Below are 25281 nucleotides of genomic sequence, written 5' to 3' on the forward strand. Positions count from 1 at the left end.
ATGTCTATTCTTATAGACATATATCATATTTTTATGTAATTTTACAAAAGGTGTCATAGATTATATATTATTATTTGTGCTATTGCAATTAGTGAATTTTAAAAACTAGCTTTCTAATTTGTTATGAAAATTTAATAACAAAATTTATAAATAATAAAAATTTTCATAACAGAAGTACTTTTAGTTTTTTAAATTTGAGTTTGAGAACAAAATTGGAAATGGCGCATAATTTAATAGTGTAAATATCAGGCTTGTTCTTTATCGCTAATCTTGCATAGTTTATTACTCCTTACATCAATTTTTATATTGGCTCCTTCTTTTTTATATTGGGCTAACACAGTACCTTGCATAGTTCGTTTTATTTATTTTCTTTTTTCAGCATAAAAAGAAAAAGAGAAAAGATAAACTATGCAAGTTCAATTAAAAAGAACAAACTTACTTATAGCCTATAATAATTTCATCACCTAACAGAAAACTAGACGATGATTGGCTACCGCGTTATCGCTTTGCCGCGGTCTGTGTCCAACCAGCCTAAGCTATAAGAAATTGACCAATCATAGTCGAAGAATAGAAGAATAATCGACTATGATTGGTCAATTTCTTATGGCAAAATACAAATACAATTCCATACAAGACATTGTCCAATTTATCTTCGATTAATTCCTCGGGCTAAGTATACACGAGTATAAAAATGATTAATTAATTACAATTAATTGAATAACTCACAAATCTTTTTAATTGCAATTTCAAATCTCTTCATACAAAATACAAACTGATTTAAAATAATAATTCTTTGAACCGACATATTTCTCTTTCGGGTCGTAAGTGTATACGAATCGAATTGAAGACTTCGATGGAAACTAGACCAGTGGCGCGATACGGCATTGCGCTCAGTACAAAATGGTCGACTGGTGCCTTCGGCCATGTCGTTGACGGTGGGTCTGCCGACGCGAGACTGCGTTACTCCGCGCCACTGAAGGAGCCCCGCCGTGACCGGATCAGAGACGTGCTCCGGGGAACGCTGACGTTGCGCGACGCCAAATGGCTGTCGCGGGATAGAGGGTCGCGGCTTGGGTACGTATCCCGCGGATGCGCTGATCGCGTGGGACGCGGGATCGACGGTGGATCGTCGCGGATCCACCTGTCAATATCTCTGGCGCGTCTGCACAAAGTGCACGCGCGCGCGCGCGCGCGTGAATGCGCGTCCGTCCGCCCGCGCATGCGAAACTCTCGCTCGGTTGTTCCGACGTCTCCTTCTTCCCTTCTCCCCCCATTTTTTTTTTTTTAAATTCCTCGGTTGTACGTCGATTTTGACGCGGACGATTTCTCCTCGGTCTCCGCGATCGGAAGCGGAGAGTCGTCGCTCCGCCACCGCCGCCACCGCCACCGTCGCCACCGCCGCCGCCGCCGCCGCCGTCGCGGTGCTCCGATTTTCACGGACGCTCCGATCTCAACCGCCCAGCTTCGCGTACGGTTTCTCAGGCTGAGTTTTTTTCGGACTGTTGCAGTTCGTGCAGTGGTCCTCGTACAGAAGAGCGAGGTGCCGCCGCGAGGATACGCCCGAGAGGGTACGCGCGATGGAGAAGCGGCAGGAGGTGCTCGCTCCGTTTTCCTCCGGTGAGTTCGCCAATCGGCTTTCTCCTCTCTGTCTTCTCCCTGTCACACGGAGGACGGTGCATGCGAACGGCTGTTTGTTGTGTAGGCGTGCACAGACGCGGCGCTAGGTAACGCCGCGTGCTTGCCTGCAGCCAGGCCTTACTGCTCACTTGGAGATTTTGTTTTCTGTTTTCCTGCACTCTGGACTTCTGGGCTGCGCTAAAACTTTCTATCTCGCTCTTTTATCAAACTTCAAATATGTACACGCACACACACACGCACACACATATATTTTTTTTTTATTTTAAATACAACGAGTGCACATTAAATTCAACTGCAGAAAGCAGAGCATCACACGCACACGTTTATTGTGATACACGGCGCACGCATAAGGTATATCGATATATGGGAACTTTAATATTACGTGGGGAGAGCGAGCGTGGTATGGGAAACGACGCACTGGTCCCCGGATTCGATTCCCGGCAGAAGCAAGATTGTTTTTCATACGCTCCTCCCTCGTGTCTTCTCTTCGGCGGTCTGCCAAGAGTGGTCTTTGCCATGGAAACGTCTTTCTCAATCAAACCGTTCGGATTCGGCTTAAAACTGTAGGTCCCCCGGTATGCCTGTGTATGATCTACATTCGCAGAAAACAGGTATTATAACGTAAGCGAGAAAGAATAGGCCTAAGCTCGACTTTGGGCTTTAAACGGGCCACTAATGATGATGATCGCCTAACAAAGTCGTTTCTAACAAAAGACATACGTACGTTGTGTATTTCAGGACTATGATGTAATCACTAGATTAGCCTTATCAGTGTTTAAAATATAAAATACTGTACGAGGCAATTAAAAGTAAATATATCTTTCCCCCCGATATGACTAAAGTTTCCTTCGAAAACAAAACACTCGGAGAATTTTTTTTTTTTTTTTTTTTTTTCACGGTTTTCTTCAACACGCGATTCTTCGCTCTTTTCGAGAACACGTAATACTCATCCATCGTTAGTGGCGCATCAACGGCTTGATTGAGAGAGCTTGATTGAGGCGGCCCGTGGCAAAGATACTCTTGGTAATTTATCATATCACAGAAGAGAAGACACGAATGTGAAAAACATTCTTGATTCTGCCGGAAATCGAGACCCAGGGCCTCTAGCATGGTAGACCAAACCATGCCTAACCATGCCACCCTCGCTCTCCTTTTCGGAGCGATACGAAGCGATATTAATATTGTTCGACGTGAAAGTGAAATACGCAAATACTTGATTTGTTTTGTAGAGAGTTTGCTTGTAATGAACGCTCCACGTATTAAGGGAGACGAATGTGTATCGGAGTGAGATGCATTTTACATACCAGTACACCTGATGTGTCTTGTGTGATACGTACATATATATCTATCATTGCTATTTACGTCGGAACAGAAACAAAAGAATATTCTTGAGGTAATCAATACCACGTAGAGCGAGAGAGAGAGAGAGAGAGAGAGAGAGAGAGAGGGAGGGAGAGAGAGAAGCACTTGCTATACTCAAAAATGCATGAGACACACATTGATTTTATTATTTTTTAATCTCGCGATGAATATTCGAGGAGGAGATACATATCGTCGAAATTGAGGAGAACAATCTCTTCTACGCAAGAGATTATTATTAATTGTAAGTCACACCAATCTCAATATAATTTTTTTTTTTTTTCATCCGCCGATTTTATCTCGCTTTTTTTTTTTTGAGATATTTTAAAAATTGTTCAGACAGCCGTAGAGAAAAACTCCTTTCTTTCCTCTCTAATTGTATTCGTATTATGCCCTTGCACGCAGAGTCAGCACTCCGCCGAGGGATCTAATTTGCGAATTTTCGCCGGTTTAGCCTCGAGTTAATGCGGCGAGATTATCGTTTAAATGGCCTGGCGTACGCGTTTGCGAGTGTGACACTCTCTGTTTGAACGAGAATTCAATTCTGGCTATATTTAATATAACGGTATAACGACGTAATGCACCATAACGAAAAGTAATACAGTTAGTTTTTCCGCAGCGCGATCGATCACTCGCGCGCGCTTTTGCGGGGGGAGGAGGGGGAGGGGGGGAGCGGCGGGGAGAGAGAGGAGAAAAACGTGAGGAAGAAGCGCGAATATACGTCGGCCATAAGAGAGAGGTAAAACCGAAACTTTCTCCGGAAAATTCTCGCCGTCTTATTTTCCACGGAGAGCGCGGAATTCCGCGCGCCGTCACCCGGCGAAATAATTATCGCGAGGGCGGCGCGTAAGATTTCCACGTGCGAAACACTGGGCTGGCCAACAAGTATCGGCTGCACCGCATACTCTCTCTTTCTCTCTCTCTCTCTCTCTCTCGGAGGGAGCGATCGTTACGGGCCACCCCGAGCGAAAATCATTACCGCCGGAATATTTAATAATGCCGATAATATCGACTCGGAGTCACCGCGGCCTACATTCAAATGCCAGCTGGAGCCAACGCGACTTTCTCTCTTTTTCTCTCTCTCTCTCTCTCTCTCTCTCTCTCTTTCTCTATGGAGACATCCCCCTGGTAACTGACGACGCTGTCGTCGGTTGAAGGGTTGTTGTTTGTAACGCCGATTACCACCACCGCGAAAACTTCTCGCGGTAAGAAGGAATATTGACAGAAGATTGTCGAACGAAATGAGACGAGAAACGTTCAAGACGTGACAGACGGGGAGGGAAGTTCAGATATTTAATTGTTTATTCCGTCTAGGTTCGAGAGACACGTATTTCGCGATAAATTGAGAGGACGAATATAGCCCACGTAAGTAATTTTCAATGGATTTCATCTCGATCATATCATTGATATCTATGAGGCTTAGTTATTTAAAAGTGTTTAAATGAAATTGCGAAACGGGAGAAAACTTAATCAAATGTCAATAATATCTCGTACCGGTTATCAATTATCTAGATATATATATATAAAAAATTCTTGAGAGAGAAGGAGAATATCAGTAAACAATTCTTTCTTACATCATATACAATAATAATTTTTTTGACCGACGTTACCTTTATTTTACATAAATGCAATTTGCATGCATTTGGCGTAGCTGCCTTGTGCAAAATTGTTGCGGTATCGAAACGTTGGTTCTTACGAAATTTAACTAAGCAATTGAATGGATACGTGCGACGTGTGTGGAAAGCAAGGCATTATCGTTCTCCAGTTATGCCTACCTTAACGGAATCCTAATCGTGCCCCAAATCGCAGCTTCTCCAACATCAGTCAATATAACAATCTTATTTAAGTCTCTTAATTAACTTAATTAAGTTTTCTCTCAGCTCTATTCTTAGAAAGTTAAATTCTTGGAAAACTAAAAAATCGGAATTAAATCGGCTTTTCAAATGAGAATAGCTTGTATAAAGAATGTTGCTTGTATAAAGATATTTTTGGTTTCTCAAATTCTCAGTGATTTTCAAAAGAGGCGAACAGTTCCATGCGACAGTTATCTGCGAGGGAAATGCGTGGAAAGCCACGCGGGAGATAACTGCGGAGGCAACTGAAGATTCGTATCAGGCCACTTCGCTTAGGAAAGATACAAACACGCTGCTGATGCCGGCGACATCGATGGTGTGGTGGTGGTGGTGGTGGTGGTGGTGACGGCGGTGGTTTTGGAGAAGGAGGGGGAGGGGTTGGTAGTGGCGATGACGATGGTGGAGTTGAAGGTTGGCGGCGACGGTGGCGGGTTACAGGGTCGCGGGGGTGCACGGAGGCGACGGGGGGGTGGCGCGCGCGGACCGGCGGATCAATTCGCGCTCCGGGAGCTACACAGGGGGAAAAGCAACAGTCTGTCAGCCCCTTTCTACCCGGAAAAGTGCTCGGCCACTGGTACGCTATCTCGCGCGCTCCTCGCGCCCGTCGCGTTTCTCTCGCCAAGGACGACCGGCGTGTGAAATCCAGTCGCGCGTCGTCGCGTCGACTCTTGGGGGAGAGGATCTCCGCGAAAGAGAATCGCCTTCCGCGGGAGAGAATTTCCGGGTCGTAACACGCGCGAGAGATCGCAATCGGGAAACTGACAGATCCCAGTGAGAAATCGCGAAACGTGAACGATCGGCGCGTCTTTGGTCACGCCGTAAAAACGACGTCGATGTCGTTAACGTCGTGGAAATCACGGCGTGACTCCTGTCCGCGATTTGGGATTTGAGGAATCGCGGATGGAGGAGTCGAGCCAGCTAATAGCCTTAGTGCCTCACCGGAACGTGACGTTACGTATGGAATTACGATTTTCCCGGTTTACTTTCTCACGCGGATGAGATAACACCAGACTGTTTCGAAGCGCGACCGCGGTGTTACGACCTGGAGAACCAACCGCGGAGAACCCGTCGTCATCCTTCGTCCGCTTCGACTTTCCGCTTCCGCGCGTCGCTACGTAGATCGTGAGATCCTTAAAATTCATCTCGCGTGCTCCGCGGTGCCCGATTCGGGATCCGGTTGGATCCGTTTACCTAACGTTTACCTGACCTGACGTTATCGCTCCCGTCCCGACGGTGACCCGGTGACCGCGGGTGATGACCGTGACGGTTCTCCCGGTTCGCCGTTCACGATCATCCCGTCCCAGGACGCTCAGAGCGGGGGAAAAAACTCGCGGGCGCGAGTTGTCGTCGGCGGGACGGACGCACAATCTGACCTGATTTCCATTGAATATGCCTTTATGCGGCATATTCCGCGAGAGCGGCGCGGAGTCGCTCCGAGATGAGGCCGTCGCGGGAGGCCGGCGCGATTGTCGCGGAGTCGCTCGTTTTGTTTCCCAGCCCCGACGAGTCAATAGAGAGAGGCGGCGCGAGGAGGACGTTTCGGTATCGGTTTTCCGGTATCGCGCTTCTCTCGAACTCCCTCCGACTCCGGCCCCGGCTCTCTCTCTCTCTCTCTCTCTCTCTCTCTCTCTCTCTCTCTCTCTGTATGTGTGCGGTTCCGTATCGCCGCACCGGGGACACCACGCCAATAAATTACTTTGCGCGCTTTTTACACCACCCCTCCCCGACCAACGCTGCGCTTTCGCTATCGAGCGACGAAATGCGAAACAACCTCTTTGTCTCTCATTTCTCGTTTGCCACACGTCGGATATCCCGAAATGGAGCGAGATATCCGATAGCGATCGGAGATTTTCTCTTTTTTTTCTCTCTCTCTCTCTCTCTCTCTCTTTTTTTTGCTCTTTTTTTTGATGAACAATATTGATGTGGTAACGAGGAGAGGCTGGACCGATAACAATGCTGTTTCCCGATTTCGAGAGTCATCTTTCGATAGTCGTGACGTAGATGATCGTATTGCTTCCAGACGAATGTCCGAACAGCGGCGAGGACAGCGAGGAGGATGTAATAACCGATTACCTTGGCTCATCGCACTCCGACTGCGATCGCGTGCTGCCTATCATTAATGGGGATCTACGCGGCCTGAGTTTACACGGCGGCATAATCACGGAGACCGGCTACAACACCAAAGACAATACCGACAAAGCGCCGATCACCATGTCCGAGGGCGGCGACGAACAGCAGCATCACCAGCAGCAGCAGCAGCAGCAGCAGCAACACTCGTTGCTCGCACTCGGCACTAATATACAAGCCCAGCCTAATCCTTTGGTGCCCATTATTAGCGTTACGCCGCATTCGCCCGGTGTGGCTAAGAATTATCCGGTCCTAGGTAACAACTGTTCTTCTCATTTCACCCTGATTGAAATCGTGGACATCGAACCTTGTGTTTTTCAAATGTGTGATATATTTGTATTTGAGACAAAATGTAACATTGCGAGACGCGTTAATTTAAAAAAATTGAGAGGAATGCCGAAATTATATATAAATAAGTTGAAAATGAAAGAGATTTCCACTTCCGGTGTGACAGAGCGTGACACATGGCAAGTAAGCGACGAGTTTTTGGAGAATAAAAGAGAATAAGGAGTAGGGATGAGTAGGGACGAGAGTGAATGGAAGAATGAGCGGAAGGACAAGTGTGTGTGTGTGTGTGTGTGTGTGTGTGTGTGTGTGTGTGCGCGCGCGCGCGCGCGCGCGCGTGTGCGTGAGTATAAGATTAGGGCGAGGTGAACAAAAGGGACTCAGATAGTCAAACCTGCGCAAGCAGATTTTGGAGAGAGCTTGTTACACGTTTTTGATATTAGTAACAAATCCAACGGAATCTGTTGAATATATTGTCAAACTACTGTCAGCAATATAATAAGATTTGCTGATAAACAATGCGAGTAGATGGCGGCAGAATCTGTAGAGATTTGACGGCAGATTGGCCGTTTCGTGAACGGAAACCGAGCAGATCCTGCTGCATCAAATCTTGAGCTTAATGCAGATATAAATTGCTATATAAATTTATAGTCAAAATCTGATTGGAATTTGCTGCCAATCTTCCAGACAATTGTTAGCATTTTGCTACCTGGGGAATAAAGAAGCGCGATATATTAGGCAGAGGGGATAGTAGACAGAAAGTATGTATGATATGGAGGGGAGGAATAGGCATTATAAAAGGTTGAAAATAAAATTCAAGAAAATTGGCGAAAATTTAGTCTTTCTTTTTAATTTGATGCGATTGAATGAATTGAGCAACGTTGTTCTTTCTTGCAGAGGAGAACTTGCAGCAGCTGCACGAAATACACGACTGCATTCAGCGAATGCGAGATTCGACGTTGGGCACTCTGGGATATCACATTCGTTCGTCCAACGATGCTCCGCAAAGATTGACCTCCTCCTGCCCGTGCCTGTGTCCGCTGACTTCGACCGAGCTCGCGTCTCGTTCCGGCAATCATCATCATCATCATCATCATCATCATCATCACGACACCGGCTCCGATCCAGATCTTCTTCTCGGTAATTGCTCCACCAATAGCTCTCCGACGCATTTCCCATCGATGACCGGTCATCACGTCCGATCGCAACAAGCGCAGAGTATAGATCGGAGACGCAGCTGGACTGGCGATCTGGAGGATCTGGAGGAGAGCCGGCGCGGTCGCCGCCGATACTCCGGACAGAACCATCTGCAAGCCCAAAATATGGTTAATATCGCTCGTTACTTGTTAAAACCAGGGCACGGATCCGATTCGATCTCGGTGAGTTTACATTTCGATGCTGTCGATTTTGATGTTACGCGAAAACATTCGTTGCTACGTTCCTCTTGTTAAAAATGTCAAGATAAAAATTATCTTCGCGTGTGCGTCCGTGTAGCATCGAAATCTGAACTCATCGAAACTTACATCGGTATCTGAAATGCCCGATCATCACACTCGCTTTACAATGGTGGCATGGCTGTGGTTGCTTTGTCATCTTACGCATTGCATTTTTCGCAACGAAATCACTCGATACGCAATCGTACAACGTACCCGTTTACTCGTTTCAGCGACAACGCAGCATTAGTTTAAGTAGCCTAGACAGCGAAAACGAGATAGAATTAGATGGAAAATCGTGTACCGGACCTGTAGGCGTAGGCAATCGGGCATGCAGGTCGCAAACGAGCACGCACTCACTGAACGAAGCCGATCTTATACAGGTAATTCGAGAGATCTTTCGAGAGATGATTCTTTTTTTTTTTTTAGATACGCGCGCAGGGATAACAACAAATTTTTCTTCAACAGAATGAATATCAGAAGATAGTCACAAAGAGGGGTAGTCAGAGATTAGCAGAAAATAGCAGTTTAATGCCAGGGCTTACTGGTTCGCGTTTACCTCTTCAGAAATCCATATCGACGCCCTCGATCGTTACACCACAGGTTCACGCGCATTTAACCGAAACCGGAACTCGAACGACGCCTTCACTCGCAGCGTAAGTCCATTATGAATCACGAATGAAGATCGTATAGCTAGATCAACGGTGGATACATTATTTTCTGACTTTTTTTTTCAACATAGGAAGGCTACTTACGCTTTCGGACATTCGATAATCTAGCTTGCGATCTTGTTATAAATCAGCACACAAAAAGCTATGCACATATATCTTGTGCCGTGTACATTCATGTGTGCGCAGGCATTCATGTATGTGCACTTTCACGCACTTATATATTTTTATCTTATCGATCTTACGATTTTTCGCACAAGTAGAAACTCATTTTGAAAATAAATGCAAACGTATTCATGCATGAAACACATATAATTAGTAGAATAAATCTCAGAGATGTCTATATTCATAAATGCCTGAAATATTCTGCATTATATAAATCTTTCAGCTTATTTTATAACTGCTCGCGTATTATTGTACTCCAAGTCACAGAAACGAATAAAAGTCATTAGGGTATTATAATAATAATTCAATGTAGTTCAGTATATATTTAGAATATCTCCTCTTACATTATTAGTTATTGACGACAAGTATAATACCTCAGAGTTCTCATGTTACAAGATCAAAATAGTTAATAATAATAATAATGTACATCCATCTATTGATTAAAAAGTAGTTCATACATATACATTTCACTGATTACTACCGATTACATAATCATTTTAAACGCGAGCAGTTTGATTATTTCAAATATTATCGATGTGTATATTTTTGCATCGGATCATCTGAGAATATTTCAACTATAATTGTTCATTATACACGATAGTTAGCTTAGTTTGTGTTTGTACTTGAAAATTTGCTACGATCCTGCATGAAACAGCCGTCATGAAAGAAACGAAAAGGGTAGTGGGAGTGAGACAGAAACCGAAGATCTTCATACACCACACAGCCACGAATTCCACGAAGACCGGGAGGGCACTCCGAGTGTTCAGATTGACGAGTGAGTACTCCGATACCTCAAGTCCTTCATATCTAATTGAAATATTTATGATACTGCGAAAACCTTTTAACGTCTTTGATGGGAATGGTTTGTACCGGTTTGACAGTCAATCGATTTTGTAGCCACGAATAGTCCGTAGTTACAGTTATAACTGCAAAATCAAACACAAACATGCAGCGACTCGCATACATTTATTACTTTAACGTAGCACATATTTTTTATTTAGATATTAATTAAAGACATCACGTAGGCAGTTTAAGACTCATTGAACAAAAGATCACCGGATATATCACAAAATGGACTGGAATTACTACCTGACGTGGTTGTGCATGCACACTTTAAAAAACACATAGCTTTGCGCACATTTATAGCGATTTACACGCACACTTTTATCTCTCGCAATCAGCTATGAATAAGTCGAAACGCTTTTATAGTTGTTAAATCATCCGCAAAATACAATTTTAAATATTCCGCATTCCAGATTTCAAACCGAACGATATCGGTATATATGCTACTTTTTCAGTGGTACTGCGTATGATGATCATCATTCCGAGAAGACTAGAAGAAAGCGCGGTTCTATTTTCTTTCGTAAAAAGAAGGTAAGACGATAGCCCAAATACGATTATCTGAATTCGTTCGTCCGATAAAGATGTTGCCCGATGAACCATGATAAAATCTCATTTCAGGATAAAAGCGGAAAGAAGGCTAGTCAACAGCAACATCTATGGGTAACGATAGGTGGGGTGGGGACTCAGGGAAGCTTATTATGTGATGTATGTATGAAACATTCGACGAATAAGCCGCTCCTTCATTGCGACAGTAAGAAAACTTTTACATCAAGTTAACTGATTTTTATAAATATTACACTTGACTTTTGTAAAATTACCATTTAATGTTTATACAATCGTAGATTGCGGAGCGTCAGTTCATCAAAGTCAGGGATGCAAGGATCAATTAGTATTGGAATGCATCAAATCTAAGCATCATTCCGGCAAATCTGCAACAAAATCTTCATCGATTTCATCGATATCGAGTAACAGTAGCGTCAACAAACGGGGTTCCACAACGTCGTTGCCTCTACCGGCGTCATCCGGAAGCGGAAGGTAATAAGTTTACGTCAACAAAGATAATACATTTTTTTTTGCATTGGATCTGCGTATCTGTGGTTCAAAATTCGCACGCAAATGGCATGGCTGTGCCGAAACTCGGAGCTTATAACGAATTTCATTTAATTATGGCAAAATGACTAATGAGTAGTTCAAATCACACTTAACTTGATTGATCTTAAAATAAAATAAATTAGAATTTATTGTTGCATTTTATAGAGTATATATATTTAGATTTTATAACTTATTACTAAGTAAACAAATATTTTTACGCATTAGCGTACGAATAACATAAAGTGAGAAGTCTTAATCTAAAGAAAAATTGTGCATCTGTTTATTACTCCGAGGCTTTGGCTGGCTCAAAAGCTTATTATTTCTGATTAATTTCGCAGTTTAGCAACATCAATAGTACGGCAAGCTTTAGCGCGTTCAGCATCGCGCCGCTACATTTTGATATAATATCAAACATATATTTACATATATGTTTTTACATATTATGCGTATTACTTATACAGAATATACTATGCTCAGACCTCAGCTTTCGATTTTGCTATTACACAAACTACGAAGATAATACTAGCAACTGATATTATCCATAATTACGTAACAAGAACTTATCATAAATACAACATAACTCTTAGGATTCTCATTCGATTCTGAATTCTTAATTACATTTGATAATAATTAACAAAAAGGAATAAAGTTATTAGTACTTTTTAACAAGTAGAAAATTCTTGCGTGTGGGGAATAATTCGTTAACAATAGGTATCGACGTGTAAAGTCGAAAAGAAAAAGAAAGAATTAGCAAGAAAAATGAAATTGAGGGAAGAACGGCCTAATAAGCGAAATGAAGTTGCCCTAATGCAGTGTGCTTTTTCCTTCTCCCGTGCATTCCCTCTCGTGCAACCACGTGCAAACCGATCGATTGTACGACGATTAAAGGGAAATTAACAGCCACAAGAAAACCGTGTCAAGCTACAGCCCTTGGCGGCGAGTCGCCACTAAGCTTGGAGTCAAGTAAGTCTCTGATATCTGATGTGTTCCTCCTGTATTCTGTCGAAAGCGTTCGTTTCGTTCGTTTCTGTTCGTGTGTTATCTCGTGCCGGATCCGGGCCAGGCGAACGAGCGCAAACAAGCGCGAGGGAACAACCGTTTTTGTACTCATCGAAGCGTGTTATTCGTTCGTACTTGCGTTTGCCTGATCTGAATCCAGCTTTACACGCGTCTAGTAGGAAGGCGCGCGTCTCTCGTTCCTCGATTCTTTTCTCATACACACACACACACACACAATAATAATACATATACATACACATACGCCTATTGTCCAGCAAACGGCGATCGAATTCTGCCATCTCGTCTCGTATACGTGGAAGAGACAATCATCTTGCCCTGCCTGTGCTTCTGATTTTGTGCTTGCTTCTATAATTTGTGTCCATTCAATAATATGTATAGATATATATATATAAATATTTTGTGTTACCTCTTCTCGTTGTAATTTTCGCCTAAATTATAGCGCCGTAAGTTCACAAGTGTTAATCCGTAAGGTAATCGCCTCCATGATAAGTATATATACACACCAGACAAATATCACAGTAGAGATACATGGCTCATGACATGGTACCAATTTCTATTTCTCCCTTCTACTTTGTACCTTGCCCTGTCAACGATAATTTGTCATGTTTCTTTTTCTCATCGTTTCAATGTGTCACAAGACTTCATGTTTGAACTTTCACATTGAAGTTCATGTTCTCAGTAATGTGTCAAATTTTGAGTTGAGTCGGATGGTCTAGAAAGATGGTCTATAAAACTATAAACGGGGGGGAAGGGGGGGATGCTATTCTTCGAATATGTAAAAGGCATCGTATTCGCGCGAATCTGTATTCTCGCTAAAAAAAAAAAATTGAAGCGAATTATAGGATATTAATAGGAGAGAAAGTGGCTGCATCTATGATGCATGTTCTACCCGACCTGAACTCGGAGTTTCCGGCTCTTGCAGATTATTTGGCTCATCCGCGAATGGCTTTTAGCTTTTAGTATCAAAGATTTTTAATCTCTCTCTCTGAATTGATCTTAGATCTCTAGTTTAATTATGCATTGCGATCTCAGCGGCATTAATTATATTATACGTTACAATAATTGAATATCTCGGATATACATTGATTGTATAATGAAAGTTAGACGAAGATTTGTATACGTTTAAACGAAGATAGATCGAATATATATCGTCTATACAAGGTTTGTACAGAAAGGGTTGTAATGAAAAAATAAACTTAAGATAACGTATAATTCGCAGTCTTCTCGAAAGGCCGGCATCTCAGTACATTAATTTCAAGAGTCTTCCAAGGTCAACTGGATTTTGACCTGACATTGTATAAAATTGTGTTATTTAGGGGAGAGTGAGATTTTTCTTTCGCAATAAATAAATTATGCTTTATGAAACAAAGCTATATTTTTCTTTCAGTCAAACGATAAACGAAGAAAAAGATGCCGAGAGCGGGCAACATCGTGACCTTCCCAGGTTTGTTCTTTCATCTAATATAGCTTGTCTCTTGTCTTTCTCTTTTAGATTGTAATAAATCCATAAAGAACTCCGCACAAATCTTATGGAAAGTGGCTCTCAAATTACTTCAAATTTTAATTTTGTAGTTCATGTCAAGCTGATTAAAAGTTCTCACGGGTACAAATGCCTCCAAATGCCTTAGTTTTTGCTTCAGAACTTTCAGAAGATCATCACATTTTATACAAAAAAATAGTTAAAATAAATCTTTTTTACATTAATTATGAATATTGTATTATCATGAATATATATTATATATGTCACGGAAAAATATATCAAACATAATATCAAAAAAGTATCACATTTTTCAGTATTTCAGAAAAACATTATTATGATATCAGGATAAAATATCCTGAAAAAAAAGCTTTATTTTATTTTCTGATTCCAAGAAGCATTTCCAAAAATTGAAAATATTTTATTTTGTGTCCGATGTGCAATACGAATACGTACAGCGTTTAGTAATGGGGGCAGCACGTCATTTATTCTGGATAATTTTAAGAGTGTGAGAAAAATTAAAATCATAAATGTATACTTGCACATTGATATATGACAAAATATTAAAATTTGAAGCAATTTGACCGAGAGCCATTTTCCATAAGATTTGTGCGACGTTCATTTAATCAAACTAGCCATACTGCTGTCCAATGTATTGTTTGGACATTATAATGAAAGATGAAGAACTAATGAAGAAAACTAATGGACTAACTCTTTCCTTCATTTCAGCGGATGGGAAGAATTTGACTTTGGAGACGATGCTCATCAGTTCACGATGGCAGATCTCGAGGAGATAGATCCCGAACTAACATTGGGAAAGGAGGAACCGGATTCCTGGAGCTCCGCGATCGGACGTAATATCGCATTGCGTCTGGTCGATCAATGCGATCGCGAGGTGAAGAGGCAGGAACATATATACGAATTCGTGCTAACGGAGAAGCACCACTGTCTGGTGCTGCTTGCCATGGAGAAGATTTTCGCGGAAGGATTACGACGACATTTTCGTCTGGGTCAGCCGGATCTGGAGCGCATGTTTCCCCGACTACGAGATCTGATCGACATTCATTTGCGATTTCTACAAAAACTGCGAAAACGTCAGAACGCCAGTCCTGTGGTTTTGACAATCGCCGACATCCTAGTCGAGCAGTTCTCGGGCGATAACGCGCAACGCATGAAGAGCGCGTATGGGGACTTTTGTAGCCGTCACAGGGATGCCGTAGAAGCGTACAAATATTACTTGCGTAACGATCCTCGTTTCGCCCGTTTTGTTCGACACTGTCAGGTATGTTTTAGTAAAACTGATAGATGATCCATATCGATCTGAATGATACGTTCTAGTAAAATAGAGATAACATGCCTTCAGACGAATCCCCTGTTGAAAAAGAAAGGTATACCCGAATGTATACTCTTTGTTACTCAACGTTTGACGAAGTATCCGTTACTGATCGAACCGCTCATCAAAACGGGTGTTGCACAAGATGAAGGTGAAGATTTACGTAGAGCACTGGTTCTTGTTAAAGAGATTTTAGCTGATGTAGATGCCTGTGTAGCCGATAAAGAGCGAGAAGATAGAAAATTAGAAATATACAATAAGTAAGTTTCGATTCTTTATTTCCTTTGATCATTATTATATTTCTCCGCGTTGTTTTTTTCTCAAAACTATAAATAATATCGTAATTTTCGTAGGATCGACGCGAAATCATTCGCGACGTATCGTGGTGCCAAATTTAAAAAGTCGGATATAATCAACAGAATCCTGAAGTTCGAGGGCACTGCATATTTAATGCAAGGTCGTGGCAAAATGACTGCCATCGTAGTGGTCGTTCTCTCAGACATATTATTTTTTTTAGCTGAGAGGGATCAGAAATACGCGTTCTTTGTGCCTGACAATAAAGCCGGTATAGTTTCACTACAGAAGCTACTGGTTCGCGAGAAGGCTCGTCAGGAATGTAGCATTTATTTGATAAGCAGTAATCCGGCCGAGCCGGAGATGTTCGAGCTAAAGATTCAAAAGCCAAAGGACAAACAGCTATGGATTCAGGCTATTCGATCGGCGGTTGAGGCTTGCCCTCAAGAACCCGAAAACGAGGCCGACACATTGACTGAAAGTAGTAACGAGTTACGAGATACACGTTCCTCCTCGATTTCTCTAGTCTCCATCGAAGAAAAGCAGCGTATTGCCAAGGTCAAGGAATCACACATTCTTAGAATCGTCGGTATGTTTTTTTTTTTTTTTTCAGATTTTATTTTTCTTTCTTTAATATTGTTTAACTTCTTTTAATATGTTTAAATAAAAAATTGTATCGTGCCAGGCGAATTGCGAAAGAAAGATGCGGAACAGGCTCTGCTGTTTGAGGAAAAGATCAATTTGCAAATGCGGCTTTTACAAGCAGCAAATATCTACAGTGGGAATGAGAGCGATAACGAAAGAATTGAAAAGCACGAAAAGGAAGGTGCTGATTACACTCGGTTGGTGCATAATGAAGGAATTGATACCACTCAATTGTGGCAAGAGGTTAATATCTCGATATTAATTATATTCTTAATTTTTAAACTGAATATATTTATATTAAAAGGTAAAATAAATTTGGTCGCAGGTGGTCGTAGCCGTGCAAGAAGCGACACGTCTCGCCAGCTCGCTATCGTTCAGCGCGGGTGGCGCTACTCTATCGCGAAGCTTAAGCTCCGCCGGTGAACGTCACAGCGAAGCATACATTCCGCCAGCTCTTTGCGTGCCTCGAAGAGCCGAAACATTTGCTGGTTTCGATCACAATAAGGTACATACGAATGAACAAACAATGTTTAAATAATCATAATAACAAAATAAACTTTAAGTCTATGTTTTTTAGGAGAGATATCCGATGCGTGATTCGAACACGTTACATACCGTGATTCCCGTTCCAAAAATCGGCGAATTACCTAAAGAAAATCTCGACGAGAAGGATAGCCAAGAATTGGAGACAAACAAGGATCAGCAATGGGCAGCGATACGTTTGTCTCATCATGTTTATACATTACTCTGTATAATCAGTAATCAGATGACAACAATCGACAGCCTGCAGGCGCAATTGGCCGCATGTAAAGAAGGCAGTATGGGCAAATCGTCTAATAGTCGACCCAATCCGAATCGTCAGCTGGAGGAACTGCGGAATCTACAGGATCAACTTTGCCGAGAGAAAGCGGCATTTCGCGCTGCGTCTCAGCAGGAGAAGACTCAACTGGAGGAGGAACGAGCCGAGTTAGCACGGCAAAGGGAACAATTGGCCGCGGAGCAGCGAGATGTGACGCAACAACGCGATCAGCTGTATCGACGACTCGAGGCATTGGAGCGACAGGGTGTAACGCTGGCTTCCACGCCTAGTTCGACGATGATTCACCTATCTCATATGCCGCAAAACACCGACACAATGCAACAGAGCGCGCGCAATAAGGCGCAACCCGAGGCTAAACGTATACCTCTGAATCTAATCAGCGCCACGAATCAGCAGAAAGTGCAGAGTAATTTACCTGTCAAGCAGCAATTGCCGCTGAAGCTCGCCAGCGGAAGTAACAATAACACAAGGTAGAATCAGCTTATTCCACCATTGCAAACATTTATCTTTCAATCGACAGGCAATAAATCTGTGTGTGTTTCGTCGATTGTTCGACAGAAGCGGTAGCACCGCGAGTAATAACAGTCCCGATCGTCACTCCAGGACGGGCAGCAGCCCGGCGATTGTCACCGGCTCTGCGTACTCGTCACCAGAACTCGGGAATAGCCACCATCACGGAATGGGCGGCGGCAGTCACACTCACTCATCGAATCGATCCCTTCGCATCACTCGCTCGCCGCCCGATACCCCGTACGCGCATCAGCAGGCACAACAGCAGCAGCAACAACAGCAGCGAAGCACCGAGCCGCAACCGCCGCAGCAACAGCAGCAGCAACAACAACAACAACAACCGTTGGAGGAAGAGGTCTTTTTCTGACGATTCTTTCGATTTGGTCGCAAGCATTCGTCGCGTTCGTCGCGTGCCTCCGCCGCCACTACCGGCACGGCCACGCCGACCTTGACGCCGACTCCATCACCACGCAACCAATCGAGGAGCAACCAGCAATCCCGCAGCCGCGTCAAGTCCTTTTGATTTTCGACATAGGTTTCTCACGATGTCGCAATCGATAGGCTGCTTCATGGATATATACTCTTTGGTAACGATTTCATCTATCATTTCGCATCTTTTTCTATCGCTCACCCCCTTCCCTTACTACGGGTCTGATCGTCTTACGATAGGATGCACCTACAATTATTTATTTCACGAGATCATAGCGTGATACGATGATCCATTTTGTCCACACGATGAGACTATCGTTAATAAATGCAAGTAGTTAGTCTCAGTATATAATTGAAAGAGGGAAGAGATATATATATATATATATTAGAAGGAAGAGATATATAATACTTTTTATTACGTTCCAACTGCTACAACTGATGGCAATAATCATTTTTATGCCAAACCTCGTGAAACTTACCTTGAATGGAAAAGGGAACTGCTAAGAGTAAAACGCAATTTATTAGAAGTGAGATGCTCACGGAATAATGAAAGATAGGAAGAGAAAGAGATAAGTATTAGTGGCCGAGTTAACAAAGTAGATCAGGCGATCTTGTTGAATTCTTGCTCGTTACGTTATCAAGCCGACTGACAATTTTAGAAACACAAGATTTTAGATGAGTCTTTTAAACAAACCTGTTGCTGCTTGCTGAAATGCAAGATAGATAAATACATATATATATATATATATATATATATATATATATATATATATATAATGGTTACATATATACATGAATGTGTGTACATATATATACTTTTTCATAAGCGTATATGTGCATGTGTGCGCAATTGTGTACGAATGAAAGGGCAAATGTCCGTATATGAGTGCGATGCGACTCTTCTCGTGCGCTCGCACGTTCATCTCTCACAAATGCATGAGCAAATCTCTCGAACGAATGCGAGAGCGAATCTGCGGTAGCTATTCTAATATCGTAATTACTGAAGTATTTTAATACGTGCTAAAACGACAGATGGAATTTATCATCAATAATTATGAATTATTGTCATTATTGTCACAGTACGTGTGCCAAGTTGCTGGTCGAAATCGATGATATTTCAGTTTCAAGCGTTTTGCTTCACGCATGACTCCATTTTCTTCGGGAATACATCGTACGTGATACACCTCCGGTTCTTCCTTACGAATTACGTAGCAGAGGGAATTCATACTTGACATTTCGTTTCGGGATTATTCACTGCCATTATTGTTGTTCTTTGTCGACTGTTCTTTCTTCTCGTATTATTGTCTACAACCCACTTTATTTATTGCATTGTGTAAGATCGATAATGAAAGTCTGTACGACCCACGCAAGCCAGGTAATGCGGGGGCAGGAGGAATCCGTTACGCGAGAATTGTGACAAACTTTCATCCCGCTCGTCGCGGACTTCGCATCTCGTACAGTGTTTCTGATGTATTTTATTTGAGCGTCATATTTATCAACGAAGGAGGATATTCTCGAGTGCCGAATGGAAGATGAGGAACCCGAATTATAGTACGGTCATACTGCACGTTGGATTGTCGGCTCATTGTTCTGTAATAATGCGAAAAGCATAGTTACAGAGTGTCTATTCAAATGTTGTTCAAATGTTAAAAAAAAACTGCCTGAGAATTTTCCGAATTTTCCAGATATTTTTGTTCAAAATTCCAGATAAAATTAAAGAATTTTTTAATGTAGCTTTGAAATAAGCTTACTTTATTGTATGCGCCTTTTAACGTTTTCTAAATCATGAAGGAAAGCTACTTGGTATTTAGATATTAATCGTACTTTGGCTTAATCACGCTAAAAAGACATTGAATTATTTTTATAAAAACTACATGTCAATTTACACAATGTATTATACTGATTGCTAACTTGAATGATTGATGGATTATCAATAACTTGCTTATAAAAGCATTAAAATTTTCTTCTGAACAAAATCTAAAGAAGGAAGTCTAAAATGGCTAATATTATATATATATATATATATATATATACGTACATATATACATATGTGTGTGTGTGTGTGTGTGTGTGTGTTATATCATATAAATGTATGTATGTATGTATTTGTGGATTTCGCTGATAATGTATTCTTACAATATTTAATGTGTTAACATGTGTTAAATGTAAACACATTAAACATACTAATTTATATAAACATACTAATTTTGAAATCTATCATTGTTCATTAGGAAAAAAATGAGTTTTTCTTGCAAAGCGTTCAAACAACCTATTATTTTATTATTTTTTCGAAGCTTTTTTGGGTAAATAAGCTTTCTTTCATGAATGTATGGATTTTTAAAATGATAATTGCATAGGTTTTAAAAGTGTTCGTCTAATCGATTAAAATTGACCATTTTTGGACTTCCTCCTTTAGAGAGAAAATGTCAAAAAATTCCCGTAAAATTGCAGTAAAATTCTCTAATTTTTAAGGATAAAAGAAAATTTGCTGAGAATTCCAGGTTTCCCAGAGAGTAGACATCCCAATTTAATATGTTTTAATGAGGATCATCGTTGTGATGAGATTCTTTGAATTCGAAGAGGATAATCGCGACAATCATATTGTATTGTATCGTTGCATCACGTATTTTTGAATTCTCGATATTGATAAATTAGAATTGTAATTGTAACGCGTGTAAATATACATTTTCTTAATAGATAAGCTGGCGTGCAATATGATCGGATTGAAAAACGGATAGAGGCACAACGGATGAGGAAGAAATGATTAATGAATAGCCTCGTTAAGGAAACTTAAGTAAGTAACAATACTACAAGTTCGTCTCAATCAATCACGGTGACAATAGATCTTAAAAAAATATAAGTATTAAAGATATATCACACGTTACACGAGAGAAAAGCGATAAAAAGGACATAAGCGATTTTATTGCACTACTATTATTATTATTACTATTACTACTACTATAATTATTACTATTACTATTACTACTACTACTTACTACCTACTGCGATGCCGAGCGTCTGACAAGCTCGCGGGGTGATATTTTGCGATTGTAGTATCCGCCGCAGATGAGTGTTCGACTTCATCGCGAATATAGATGATGTATCGAGATCACTGACATTCGCATGATGCTTGTCGAGCAAAAGAAAACTGTAAAAAAGTAGAAAGGATCGATTTTACGCTGACTGATTTTACGAAACATACACTTCTGCACGATTCGAGAACAATCTCTTCGCGCGTTTATAGTTGTTCCGGAAGGCACGAAAATGCACGAAAAATAAATTGACGATGTCACGATTGATGAGATGCCGCGATTCCTCGTCTCCGGCCGACTGATATATCCATAATGTCTATGAAGTCGTACACGATCCTGCAGGATAGCACGCGAAGAATCAAACTAGTGTCAGCTGAGGAATAACGCGACGGCCTATGCGCGTCTCATGGCGTTTTTCGTATCTTTTTTTTTTTTAATATAACGTCACGTGACGACGCGCGATGTTTGAGAAAGGATATATATATATATATATATATATATATAAAAAGATGATATATATATATATATATAAAAATATATTATATATAAAAAAATGAAGTTATAGCGACGCGGTTTTCCACGTTTTAGCGAATCTTTACGTCCCCGATGCTCATGGGAAGTATTTTTGTACGTTTACTCTGTACCTATACTACCGTTTCGCTCTAAAAACTATATCTACTGTTATCATTGTGATACTCGCTACTGCGATCGTCTTTCGAATCGTTAATGTAATAATATTACATAATGTGTAATAAGCGGGCGTGTGTTTGGTTATTGATACGCTCACATGGATCGGCGATGGGAGTCTCTTTGAATTCTGACAGTTTTTAAACGCAGAGACTGTGACCTGCTATCAATTGTTATTATTATTATTATTATTATTATTATTATTATTATTATTATTGAATTTTGGTTGATTGTTCACTGTCACAGGTACTGACTCACTCGATTCGAATCCTCTTTATGACGATTGCCGAATGTCATACGCTCCATTTTATCGATCCTAATCTTGCTGTGGCAGAAAGAAATTGTTCTCACACCCGCAACTCCCGCAGTCCATCTTGTTCTTTTCTTCCATGTCTATTAAGTCCATGTATCCGCAGTTACATGTGATTTACATTCCTTAGCATTTACACGAAACTCGTGGCTGCATTTTTTTATCCATATATGACTCGCCGTTAAATAATTATAATCGCATAAACAAAATAATACCTATTTATTATAAATGTACATACAACTGTTATTGTAATAAAGAAGAATGTGAGGGAAATATATCATTATCGCTGCCCGACTTGAATTTGCTGCTCAGATTTTACGCAATACATTAATTTTTTTTATTACAAACTAAACTTTTCCATATTAATAGCTATCTTCCTAAACGCTTATTTTAATAGGGTTTGATCCTATATTGCCGGTCACGACCTGTTCCAATTTTAGTTAACAATTTATGATCCGAACTTTTCTGTGCCGGCATCGATTCCGATTGACGCCACACGTTGACAATACCTTCCTCACCAACCGTCACCAAGCAACCACTCTGTAAAATTGAAAACACAAAATTGTTATCGACAATTTACAAGTCAAAGTAATTCCTAAATTTACCTTTTCATGCATCCAACTATCCCGCACTGTTTGTTTATTTCCTACAATTTCATAGCACGTTTCCAGACGATCTTTTCTGATGTTCAAGCATCTTAGATTTTCTCTAAAATATAAATTTTTATGCATTATGAAATTCCATGTCTATCTAGATTTTGTCTTGTACATTATTTAAAACAAAATCATTTCTATTTAATAATTTTTGTACAATTAAACTAAACATCAACTTAAAAAAAAATCCTAATTGTTTCAATAGTATGTAAACATATTTATGTTAAGTTTCAAATAAGTACCCTTTAACTGTGCTAGAACCAGCTAACAGAAACGGTTGTCCAAACGCATTTGTAGCATGGAATTTCACTAAGTAACAATTATCAGGATCATCATTCTGTAAGAAAAACAGAATTCTTTAATGTTATTCTTTAAGAAAAATAAAAATCGTGCGATAAAAATCATGCATACTTGTGACATGACTAAATGACTGCGAGCAAATTTCGCATATGCAGTAGCACCTTCGCATTCCCATAATTGCAGCGTGTGCATATGTGTTGTACACCATAGAGACTCATCAGTTAACCAACCTAGCCTATCCTAAAACAAATTGATTTACATATTACCAACAAAATGCTCTTCATATTATATTATATAAAACAAAAAATAAATTCTCTCTAACCACTGATGACTCGGTATTTAATGAGTACGTTAAAGCAGAATCTTCTGAGGTTTGTGTCAGGTCAAATATATTCATCAGACCATCCGTGCTGCCTGACGCTAAAACATTTTGTTTGACAGGATGAAAGGTCAGACAAGTAATGTCATCTATATGTGATTCCCAATATCCACCAAGAAGATTGTTTTCATTTTCTATTTTTGAATTACTGTGCCTTATGTCCCAGAACAGAATAAATGCATCTCCACTCGTGTGTTCTGTCCCGCCAGCTATGAGCCTTTCATTACAGTTAATGTCGAAACTAGCCAAAGGTTTTATTTTGCCATTTTCTGTATTATCTAAAACGTTGAATGAGTAGAATTGCTTATGAGGATTATGCTCACAATCATTGATACTGATAGTCACCTTTAAATTCTGCTACAACCTTTCCCTTAGCACGCAAATCATGTGCTGTAATGAACCCATTATTAGTTGCAATATATATTATATTTTTAGAAATAGGACTGAACTTGATTCCTACAATAGGTGCTTGCTTGCGATCCAATGTAATCATTCGGTTTAAAGATTCACCAACAGAATATATTACACATGTATTATCCGACAAGGCTGTTCCAATTCTAAAGTCTGATTCCCTATATATACAAAAAGTAATTTATATGATAAAAATGAAATTAATACTTTTTGATCAATATCAAATTTAAATGCAAAGCTTAACAAGTAGATGCTCCAAAAATTGCTGCCATTTGAACAAAAATTTTAGTGACAAAAATATATATTATTAAACATATCTAAAAAATATATAAATACAAAAATTATTATATATATTATATATATATATATATATATATATATATATATATATACATATACAAAAATATTTTACTATAAGAAAAAAATTATTCAATCTAATCTTCAAATCTATACAACGCTGTTTTTTTTTTTTTATACTAAAAGATTATTGTTAACCAGATTCTCTTTTAATACTTGTTAAAAAAATGTGGTCATACAATGAATATACTAGTCGAAATTTTAGATCACGAAATATTTTTGAAGCACAGGCATCGTATGTGCACGTAAATTTAACGTAAAATGTTCCATAAGAAAATACTGGAATTTGCCTTTGGGTTCCAGAGACGAAGAGAATACAGTTTTGATCGAGTGACACTGTCTCCTCCATCGACAGGGTCAGCTCGCCTTTTTTGATTCTTTCATTATTCTGTTCGTTCGTTTCCACGCCGTTCCCGACGTTCAGATTCTTCATGGACTCGATTACTTTCGACATGTTCTCTCGCAAAGTTTCTTGAAGCTACTCGACATGCGAAACAATTCGAGGTTAGAATATAGACTGAATCACAAGTGTTTCGAATTTAAGGTTAGTTCCAATCTCAGATACACGCGCATGCGTATTGTGAAAACAGGAAATTGCCAGAAATCACGCAGTTTCAAAACGGAAAATATGAGGTATATTCCAAACGGTGATAGTTTAGCTTATTTTTTTTTCTAGATATTGGTTGCAACGTAATTAAACCGAGAAATGTTCCGAACCCATCATAATCTGAAAAGATGTTGAAGATGTTTAAAGCCAGCGGCACACGATGCTTTTTTTCTTGCTGATTTGCTAGCTGGATTCGCGTGCTTGTTGAATTCTTGTCTTCGATTGGTATATTTTTTTTAGATCCAAAAGAATATACCAATCAGAGACAAGAGCTCAACGAGCACGCAAATCCAGCTAACAAATCAGCAGGAAAAAAAGCATCGTGTGCCGCTGGCTTAAGTTCCGGTGTACAATAGGTGATTTAAACCTTAAGCCATAAGAAATGGACGAATCATAGTCGAAGAATAGGAGAATAATCGACTATGATTGGTCAATTTCTTATGATTTAAAACTTAAATCATCTATTGTAGACCGAGACTAATGCTGAATTCAGACCAGCGCGATGACGCACACGCGATCGCGATATCCAATGAGCGTACAGCTTTTTTCGGAAA

The 25281-nt window shown here is 40.4% G+C and overlaps 2 protein-coding genes across 12 annotated transcripts; one reads left to right on the plus strand and one right to left on the minus strand.

Moving 5' to 3' along the window:
• Positions 1 to 871: 871 nt before the first annotated feature.
• On the plus strand, positions 872 to 22293 carry cyst (rho guanine nucleotide exchange factor 18 cysts). Of its 10 annotated transcripts, XM_089075522.1 has the most exons (19): positions 872 to 1074; positions 1509 to 1617; positions 6871 to 7233; positions 8160 to 8641; positions 8929 to 9078; positions 9164 to 9351; positions 10184 to 10303; positions 10827 to 10902; positions 10990 to 11122; positions 11214 to 11406; positions 12352 to 12426; positions 13871 to 13927; positions 14690 to 15242; positions 15324 to 15553; positions 15647 to 16176; positions 16273 to 16475; positions 16558 to 16737; positions 16810 to 17522; positions 17611 to 22293. In XM_089075522.1, the coding sequence occupies exons 2-19, from the start codon at positions 1578 to 1580 to the stop codon at positions 17927 to 17929; spliced, it is 4605 nt and encodes a 1534-aa protein (XP_088931648.1). In that variant the 5' UTR covers positions 872 to 1074; positions 1509 to 1577; the 3' UTR covers positions 17930 to 22293. The 10 variants fall into 10 exon arrangements, with proteins under 10 accessions (XP_088931648.1, XP_088931649.1, XP_088931641.1 ...); XM_089075523.1 differs by lacking the exon at positions 1509 to 1617; XM_089075515.1 differs by lacking the exons at positions 872 to 1074; positions 1509 to 1617 and adding an exon at positions 5217 to 5424.
• On the minus strand, positions 22221 to 24681 carry LOC105429300 (WD repeat-containing protein 89). Of its 2 annotated transcripts, none has more exons than XM_089075551.1 (7): positions 24411 to 24681; positions 23698 to 23924; positions 23296 to 23621; positions 23085 to 23213; positions 22916 to 23010; positions 22626 to 22728; positions 22221 to 22560 (listed from the first exon to the last, which is right to left on the minus strand). In XM_089075551.1, the coding sequence occupies exons 1-7, from the start codon at positions 24572 to 24574 to the stop codon at positions 22411 to 22413; spliced, it is 1194 nt and encodes a 397-aa protein (XP_088931677.1). In that variant the 5' UTR covers positions 24575 to 24681; the 3' UTR covers positions 22221 to 22410. The 2 variants fall into 2 exon arrangements, with proteins under 2 accessions (XP_088931677.1, XP_011640483.2); XM_011642181.3 differs by having other exon boundaries at positions 23296 to 23630; positions 24411 to 24679.
• Between the last annotated feature and the right edge of the window lie 600 nt (positions 24682 to 25281).

This window comes from Pogonomyrmex barbatus, unplaced genomic scaffold (genome assembly GCF_055798465.1).
Source record: "Pogonomyrmex barbatus isolate J1 unplaced genomic scaffold, ASM5579846v1 scaffold19, whole genome shotgun sequence".
In the NCBI taxonomy this organism is placed as follows: Eukaryota; Metazoa; Arthropoda; class Insecta; order Hymenoptera; family Formicidae; genus Pogonomyrmex; species Pogonomyrmex barbatus.

Excerpts from the sequence above, each read along its gene's own strand:
- LOC105429300 (XM_011642181.3), bottom strand. The coding sequence starts at position 24,574 with ATGTCGAAAGTAATCGAGTCCATGAAGAATCTGAACGTCGGGAACGGC. Across the intron at positions 23,925-24,410 it reads TTCGTCTCTGGAACCCAAAG|GGAATCAGACTTTAGAATTG; the intron begins GCAAATTCCAGT and ends TTGTATATATAG. Across the intron at positions 22,561-22,625 it reads ATAGTTGGATGCATGAAAAG|AGTGGTTGCTTGGTGACGGT; the intron begins GTAAATTTAGGA and ends TCAATTTTACAG.
- cyst (XM_089075515.1), top strand. The coding sequence starts at position 5,241 with ATGACGATGGTGGAGTTGAAGGTTGGCGGCGACGGTGGCGGGTTACAG. Across the intron at positions 7,234-8,159 it reads TAAGAATTATCCGGTCCTAG|AGGAGAACTTGCAGCAGCTG; the intron begins GTAACAACTGTT and ends TCTTTCTTGCAG. Across the intron at positions 13,928-14,689 it reads CAACATCGTGACCTTCCCAG|CGGATGGGAAGAATTTGACT; the intron begins GTTTGTTCTTTC and ends CCTTCATTTCAG.